Raw genomic sequence first — 9,017 nt, forward strand, 5'->3', positions numbered from 1 at the left:
GTTTTCATTAAGGATCGCTCTGTACTTTGCTCCGTTCATCTTTCCCTCTACCCTGACTAGTCTCCCAGTCCCTGCTGCTGAAAAACATCCCTACAGCATGATGCTGCCACCACCATGCTTCACCGTAGGGATGGTGCCAGGTTTCCTCCAGACGAGACGATTGGCATTCAGGCCAAAGAGTTCAATCTTGGTTTCATCAGACCAGAGAATCATGTTTCTCATGGTCTGAGTCCTTTAGGTGCCTTTTGGCAAACTCCAAGCGGGCTGTGATGTGCCTTTTACTGAGGAGTGGCTTCCGTCTGGCCACTCTACCATAAAGGCCTGATTGGTGGAGTGTCGCAGAGATGGTTGTCCTTCTGGAAGGTTCTCCCATCTCCACAGAGGAACTCTGGAGCTCTGTCAGAGTGACCATCGGGTTCTTGGTCACCTCACTGACCAAGGCCCTTCCCCGATTGCTCAGTTTGGCTGGGCGGCCAGCTTTAGGAAGAGTCTTGGTGGTTCCAAACTTCTTCCATTTAAAAATGATGGAGGCCACTGTGTTCTTGGGGACCTTCAATGCTGCAGAACTTTTTTGGTACCCTTCCCCAGATCTGTGCCTCGACACAATCCTGTCTCGGAGCTCTACGGACAATTCCTTTGACCTTATATAGACAGGTGTGTACCTTTCCAAATCATGTCCAATCAATTGAATTTACCACAGGTGGACTCCAATCAAGTTGTAGAAACATCTCAAGGAGGATCAATGGAAACAGGATGCACCTGAGCTCAATTTCGAGTCTCATAGAAAAGGGTCTGAATACTTATGTAAATAAGGTATTTCTGTTTTTTGCACAATGACCACTTGTTGTCTCTCAAGTACATCGTTACAGTTGTTGGTTAGCTAGCTAGTGAACTTTAGCCATTAGCATAGACATGATATCAGTTAAAACACCTCAAAACAAGACATGGTATCAAGAACAAGATGAAAGTAGCTGAAACGAGTCATGATTCCCCACATGGCAGTTTCTTGTCATTGCTGGTAGCTATCTGACAATCCAGAATCACAACAAATCACGGACTTCTACCCAATGGAAGCGACCACATAGCTTTCGTGACGTTGTCAGCGAACATATCTATACCTAGGCTGTTGTTGATCAAGCAATAACGTTTTTAAGTGCATTTTCAGGTTGTTTAGTCACTCTCAGCAGCCTCTGGTTAACATTATTATTCTCAGACTAGAAACTCTCTGTTGTTCTTTGTCTTGTCTCTTAGAACAACAGGATGGGGACCTCACATCATGGATCAATAGAGAACGATTCCTCAATTACCTCCCGATTGACAGCTACACCTTGTATGCAATGGGAGATACAGGTTTGTTACACTCTCTCACGCACACACACACACAGACACGCACACGCACACGCACACACACAGACATACACACACACAGACACACAGACACACACACACACACACACACACACAGACACACAGACACACACACGCACACACACAGACACACACACACACACACACACATACACGCACACGCACACACACAGACACACACAAACACACACACACACACACACACTGCAAACATGGTAGATGATGTGCTTTACTAGTAAATAGAACATATGTCTCTGTGTGTCTACTTGTCTGCCACAAGGGGGCAGGCAACAGTGTCCAATAGTCAGAGAGTGTATGACTAGTGCATTACATTGCTAATCATTCTTACAGGGTGTGGCTTTAATGAGTCAAGCAGAAATAAAAGTCTCTGTGAATGATGGTTATGAAGTGATGTTAAATGAGTGTTCCTCCGTGTCTGGAAATGTCTTGGTGTTTTATGTGCGTTCCACACCATAAGAAATGTTTTGGTGTTATATGTGCGTTCCACACCATAAGAAATGTTTTGGTGTTATATGTGCGTTCCACACCATAAGAAATGTTTTGGTGTTTTATGTGCGTTCCACACCATAAGAAATGTTTTGGTGTTTTATGTGCGTTCCACACCATAAGAAATGTTTTGGTGTTTTATGTGCGTTCCACACCATAAGAAATGTTTTGGTGTTATATGTGCGTTCCACACCATAAGACATTTTTTGGTGTTATATGTGCGTTCCACACCATAAGAAATGTTTTGGTGTTATATGTGCGTTCCACACCATAAGAAATGTTTTGGTGTTATATGTGCGTTCCACACCATAAGAAATGTTTTGGTGTTATATGTGCGTTCCACACCATAAGAAATGTTTTGGTGTTATATATATGCGTTCCACACCATAAGAAATGTTTTGGTGTTATATGTGCGTTCCACACCATAATAAATGTTTTGGTGTTATATGTGCGTTCCACACCATAAGAAATGTTTTGGTGTTATATGTGCGTTCCACACCATAAGAAATGTTTTGGTGTTATATGTGCGTTCCACACCATAAGAAATGTCTTGGTGTTATATGTGCGTTCCACACCATAAGAAATGTTTTGGTGTTTTATGTGCGTTCCACACCATAAGAAATGTCTTGGTGTTATATGTGCGTTCCACACCATAAGAAATGTTTTGGTGTTATATGTGCGTTCCACACCATAAGAAATGTTTTGGTGTTACAGTGGGGAAAAAAAGTATTTAGGCAGCCACCAATTGTGCAAGTTCTCCCACTTAAAAAGATGAGAGGCCTGTAATTTTCATAATAGGTACACGTCAACTATGACAGACAAATTGAGAAAAAAATATCCAGAAAATCACATTGTAGGATTTTTAATGAATTTATTTGCAAATTATGGTGGAAAATAAGTATTTGGTCACCTACAAACAAGCAAGATTTCTGGCTCTCACAGACCTGTAACTTCTTCTTTAAGAGGCTCCTCTGTCCTCCACTCGTTACCTGTATTAATGGACCTGTTTGAACTTGTTATCAGTATAAAAGACACCTGTCCACAACCTCAAACAGTCACACTCCAAACTCCACTATGGCCAAGACCAAAGAGCTGTCAAAGGACACCAGAAACAAAATGGTAGACCTTCACCAGGCCGGGAAGACTGAATCTGCAATAGGTAAGCAGCTTGGTTTGAAGAAAGCAACTGTGGGAGCAATTATTAGGAAATGGAATACATACAAGACCACTGATAATCTCCCTCGATCTGGGGCTCCACGCAAGATCTCACCCCGTGGGGTCAAAATGATCACAAGAACGGTGAGCAAAAATCCCAGAACCACACGGGGGGACCTAGTGAATGACCTGCAGAGAGCTGGGACCAAAGTAACAAAGCCTACCATCAGTAACACACTACGCCGCCAGGGACTCAAATCCTGAGTGTCCCCCTACTTAAGCCAGTACATGTCCAGGCCCGTCTGAAGTTTGCTAGAGTGCATTTGGATGATCCAGAAGAGGATTGGGAGAATGTCATATGGTCAGATGAAACCAAAATATAACTTTTTGGTAAAAACTCAACTCGTCGTGTTTGGAGGACAAAGAATGCTGGGTTGCATCCAAAGAACACCATACCTACTGTGAAGCATGGGGGTGGAAACATCATGCTTTGGGGCTGTTTTTCTGCAAAGGGACCAGGACGACTGATCCGTGTAAAGGAAAGAATGAATGGGGCCATGTATCGTGAGATTTTGAGTGAAAACCTCCTTCCATCAGCAAGGGCATTGAAGATGAAACGTGGCTGGGTCTTTCAGCATGACAATGATCCCAAACACACCGCCCGGGCAACGAAGGAGTGGCTTCGTAAGAAGCATTTCAAGGTCCTGGAGTGGCCTAGCCAGTCTCCAGATCTCAACCCCATAGAAAATCTTTGGAGGGAGTTGAAAGTCTGTGTTGCCCAGCTACAGCCCCAAAACATCACTGCTCTAGAGGAGATCTGCATGGAGGAATGGGCCAAAATACCAGCAACAGTGTGTGAAAACCTTGTGAAGACTTACAGAAAACGTTTGACCTGTGTCATTGCCAACAAAGGGTATATAACAAAGTATTGAGAAACTTTTGTTATTGACCAAATACTTATTTTCCACCATAATTTGCAAATAAATTCATAAAAAATCCTACAATGTGATTTTCTTGATTTTTTTTCTCATTTTGTCTGTCATAGTTGACGTGTACCTATGATGAAAATTACAGGCCTCTCTCATCTTTTTAAGTGGGAGAACATGCACAATTGGTGGCTGACTAAATACTTTTTTTCCCCACTGTATATGTGCGTTCCACACCATAAGAAATGTCTTGGTGTTATATGTGCGTTCCACACCATAGGAAATGTTTTGGTGTTTTATGTGCGTTCCACACCATAAGAAATGTTTTGGTGTTTTATGTGCGTTCCACACCATAAGAAATGTTTTGGTGTTTTATGTGCGTTCCACACCATAAGAAATGTTTTGGTGTTTTATGTGCGTTCCACACCATAAGAAATGTCTTGGTGTTATATGTGCTTTCCACACCATAAGAAATGTTTTGGTGTTTTATGTGCGTTCCACACCATAAGAAATGTTTTGGTGTTTTATGTGCGTAGGCAAACTGGTGGTTTTGGCTGTATTGGAGGAGAAAAACCCTACTAAGGACAGCATCCGGTATGAGCATCTCTTTTATCCCAATATAATGTTAGGGGTATTTCACCTGAATTACACATTGACCTAATATCTGTGCTACATTTAAAGTTACACATATACTTTGGCTCTCAAGTTTGTATTCACCCTTACAAATCAACTGTTGTTCCTGTGATAAATATTGCCCTCAAAACATTATATTAAACAGTCTATCCTTATTAATCAAATATTCCACCCTACCCAGTTGCAAGACCATGGTGAAAAGAGTGGCCACTGAATACAAGGACTTCTATAGCAAGTGAGTTGGTCTGAAACAGAGTGAAACAGGGATCTGAACTTGTCCGATAAGAAATTCTTGTTTTTGTTTTCTTTCGCAATATGTTTTGTTACGATGTACCCTGATGAACATGATCCTGGTGTTCTCAGAGAATTCCACTTCGGTCACATGGAGGGGAACGAGTACATCAATGGCCTCATCATGGAGTGAGTGATCATTTCTCTTTTTCATTTCTCTTTTCTCCCCTTCTTTGATTGTCAGAAGTAGCCAGAGTTTTGGCACGAATGAATTAATACACACAATTGTCGAGTTAAGCGTAATTAGGATCTTTATTTCGGGCAAAGATGGTTCTCCAGGACCTGGCCAGCCTAGTAGTACAGTGGCTTGCGAAAGTATTCACCCCCCTTGGCATTTTTCCTATTTTGTTGCCTTACAACCTGGAATTAAAATTGATTTTTTTGGGGGGTTTGTATCATTTGATTTACACAACATGCCTACCACTTTGAAGATGCAAAATAAGACCAAAAAACAGAAAACTTGAGCGTGCAGAAAACTTCACAGTGGGGATGTTGTTCTCAGGGTGATGAGAGGCGTTGGGTTTGCGCCAGACAAAGCTACATTTTAGTCTCATCTGACCAGAGTACCTTCTTCCATATGTTTGCGGAGTCTCCCACATGGCTTTTGGTGAACACCAAACGTGTTTGCTGATTTTTTTCTTTAAGCAATGGCTTTTTTTTTGCCCACTCTTCTGTAAAGCCCAGCTCTGTGGAGTGTACGGCTTAAAGTGGTCCTATGGACAGATACTCCAATCTCCGCTGTGGAGCTTTGCAGCTCCTTCAGGGTTATCTTTGGTCTCTTTGTTGCCTCTCTGATTAATGCCCTCCTTGCCTGGTCCGTGAGTTTTGGTGGGCGGCCCTCTCTTGGCAGGTTTGTTGTGGTGCCATATTCTTTCCATTTTTTTATAATGGATTTAATGGTGCTCTGTGGGATGTTCAAAGTTTCAGATATTTTTTATAACCCAACCCTGATCTGTACTTCTCCACAACTTTGTCCCTGACCTGTTTGGAGAGCTCCTTGGTCTTCATGGTGCCGCTTGCTTGGTGGTGTTGCAGACTCTAGGGCCTTTCAGAACAGGTGTATATATACTGAGATCATGTGACACTTAGATTGCACACAGGTGGACTTCATTTAACTAATTATGTGACTTCAGAAGGTAGTTGGTTGCACCAGATCTTATGCAAGCACCACTTTTCTGTTATTTATTTTTTTAGAATTTTTTGAAACAAGGCATTATTTTCATTCCACTTCACCAATTTGGACTATTTTGTGTATGTCCATGACATGAATTCCTAATAAAAATCCATTTAAATTACAGTTTGTAATGCAACAAAATAGGAAAAAAGGGGAAGAATACTTTTGCAAGGCACTGTACCTACAGTACACAGCGTGTTGACAACTAACCCTAAACCCAGTGTGTGTGTGTGTGTGTGTTGTCAGGGAAGTGACCATGCCGTCTATCATCGTGCTCAACATGTCTAACGATGGGTATTTCTTGCCGCCCAACAAAGTGGAGACAAAGGACCAGCTGTTGAAGTTCATCGATGGCGTGTTGAAGGGCCAGATTAAGGTCAGTCTATCTAACCTGACTAAGTCTGACCTGAGCTCAAATAGTATTTGAAATATTTTTTAAAAATATTTTACCTGCCGCAATAGAACCATTGGAATTGTCCCAAAAGAGCAGGCCCTGTCCTTTTTAGGGAGGCTCAAACAAACATTCAAAGGTTTCAAAGATTTCAAATACAGAGAATGTTCAAATATGATACATCTGATGCAATTCGTAGTGTCCAGTGAAACATTGTGTTTTACCCAAGAACATTTGAGTATTCCATGTCTTGCTTTATAATAGCCAACGTTAATCTTGTTTCAATAGTCCCAGGGAGGGAATGGATTCTATCAACGCTTTATAAGGATGGCGTTCAACACCAAAACGACTGTTACGGTAAGTCACAGATCATGTTCAAATCAAATCAAATCTAATTTTATTGGCCACATGCGCCGAATACAACAGGTGCAGACATTACAGTGAAATGCTTACTTACAGCCCTTAACCAACAGTGCATTTATTTTTAATAAAAAAGTAAAATTTAACAACAACAAAAAAGTGTTGAGAAAAAAAGAGCAGAAGTAAAATAAAATAAATAATTAACAGAGTAGCAGCAGCGTAAAAAGATGGGGTGGGGGGGCAGTGCAAATAGTCCGGGTAGCCATGATTAGCTGTTCAGGAGTCTTATGGCTTGGGGGTAGAAGCTGTTGAGAAGTCTTTTGGACCTAGACTTGGCACTCCGGTACCGCTTGCCGTGCGGTAGCAGAGAGAACAGTCTATGACTAGGGTGGCTGGAGTCTTTGACAATTTTGAGGGCCTTCCTCTGACACCGCCTGGTATAGAGGTCCTGGGTGGCAGGAAGCTTGGCCCCAGTGATGTACTGGGCCATACGCACTACCCTCTGTAGTGCCTTGCGGTCGGAGGCCAAGCAGTTGCCATACCAGGCGGTGATGCAACCAGTCAGGATGCTCTCGATGGTGCAGCTGTAGAATTTTATGAGGATCTGAGGACCCATGCCGAATCTTTTCAGTCTCCTGAGGGGGAATAGGCTTTGTCGTGCCCTCTTCACGACTGTCTTGGTGTGTTTGGACCATGATAGTTCGTTGGTGATGTGGACACCAAGGAACTTGAAGCTCTCAACCTGTTCCACTACAGCCCCTTCGATGAGAGTGGGGGCGTGCTCAGTCCTCTCTTTTTTCCTGTAGTCCACAATCATGTCCTTTGTCTTGGTCACGTTGAGGGAGAGGTTGTTATCCTGGCACCACACTGCCAGGTCTCTGACCTCCTCCCTATAGGCTGTCTCATCGTTGTCACTCATGTTGACACTCAAGAAATGCTTACACTTTTACTTTGACATATTGAATTTTTTTATAAGTGCCGTTGTAGAATGCATAATTTTTTTGTATCTCAAAGTACGGCTTTGCCTTCGCCCCTGACCAATGTACAGTATTCAATGTTCGGTTTGCTCTGTCTCGCCCTCTCCTCTCTCTCTCCCTCTACTCCCCCCCTCTCTCCACCCTCTCTCTCTCTCTCTCTCTCTCTCTCTCTCTCTCTCTCAATTAAATTAAATTCAAGGGGCTTTATTGGCATGGGAAACATGTGTTAACATTGCCAAAGCAAGTGCAATAGATAATAAACCAAAGTGAAATAAACAATAAAAAGTTAACAGTAAATATTACACTCACACAAGTTCCAAAAGAATAAAGACATTTCAAATGTCATATTATGTCTATATACAGTGTTATAATGATGTGCAAACAGTAAAGTACAAAAATAAAAATAAAAATACTCTCTCTCTCTCTCTCTCTCTCTCTCTCAGATTATATTTACCAAAGCGCCCCTTCTGGGCATCTTTCTGGTCTTTGTTTTTGGCTTTGTGGGGAGTACCTTCTGTTACGTCCTGTACAAGACCTGTCACATAGTGAGATCGAGAATGAAGGATGAGGAACCAATCACTGGAGAGAGGGAGGAGCCAAATCAACTCAAAGGTCCCGGGAGAGACAAGAAGACGAAAAAGAAGAATCCTGCAGAAAAGAAGGCAGATTAAGTATGAAACTGACGGCTGACCATCTGACCATCTGACCTTCTGACCTTTTGACCTTTTTCTATTGAGCTGCCCTCTTGGCCAGGTTTCCCTAATAAAATAGGTATTCTAACCTCAAAGGGACTTCCTGGATAAATAAAGGTTAAATATAAATACATTTAAATAAAACCCTAGCCCAATGGTTCCCAAACTAGGGGGCGCGACCCCATGTGGGGTTGCCTAATATGAAAATGGGGTCACTGCGGAGGAGTTTTGGTTCCTGACTCAAAGGGAATACCCTGCCGTCTCCATCTGAGCATTAATGCCACGTTCAAAACAACTGGGAACTCGGAACTGGGAACTTGGAAATCTCTGAATTCCGACTTCAGTGCGTTCACGACAACTGGGAACTCTGAAAAAAAAACGAGCTCCGACTGGGAAAAATCATTTTGAACGGTCATCCAACTCGGAATTCCAACTTGGGATCACGGGCCTCTTTCTAGAGCTCCGACTTTCCGACCTGAAGATCACTGACGTCATGATTTGACCTCGTATTTTTCGGAGTTCCCAGTTGTCTTGAAAGCACCA

At 42.5% G+C, this 9,017-nt stretch overlaps 1 protein-coding gene across 2 annotated transcripts; it reads left to right on the forward strand.

Annotated features, from left to right (window-relative positions):
* Positions 1-1,233: 1,233 nt before the first annotated feature.
* LOC121581397 (protein disulfide-isomerase TMX3-like) lies at positions 1,234-8,768 on the forward strand. 2 transcript variants are annotated; one of them, XM_045218789.1, is made up of 7 exons: positions 1,234-1,350; positions 4,493-4,550; positions 4,771-4,824; positions 4,953-5,009; positions 6,301-6,430; positions 6,734-6,802; positions 8,226-8,768. In XM_045218789.1, the coding sequence occupies exons 1-7, from the start codon at positions 1,338-1,340 to the stop codon at positions 8,451-8,453; spliced, it is 609 nt and encodes a 202-aa protein (XP_045074724.1). In that variant the 5' UTR covers positions 1,234-1,337; the 3' UTR covers positions 8,454-8,768. The 2 variants fall into 2 exon arrangements, with proteins under 2 accessions (XP_045074724.1, XP_045074725.1); XM_045218790.1 differs by having other exon boundaries at positions 8,316-8,768.
* The last annotated feature ends 249 nt before the right edge of the window (positions 8,769-9,017 follow it).

The sequence above is a fragment of the Coregonus clupeaformis genome, unplaced genomic scaffold, assembly GCF_020615455.1.
Source record: "Coregonus clupeaformis isolate EN_2021a unplaced genomic scaffold, ASM2061545v1 scaf1808, whole genome shotgun sequence".
NCBI classification, from domain to species: Eukaryota; Metazoa; Chordata; class Actinopteri; order Salmoniformes; family Salmonidae; genus Coregonus; species Coregonus clupeaformis.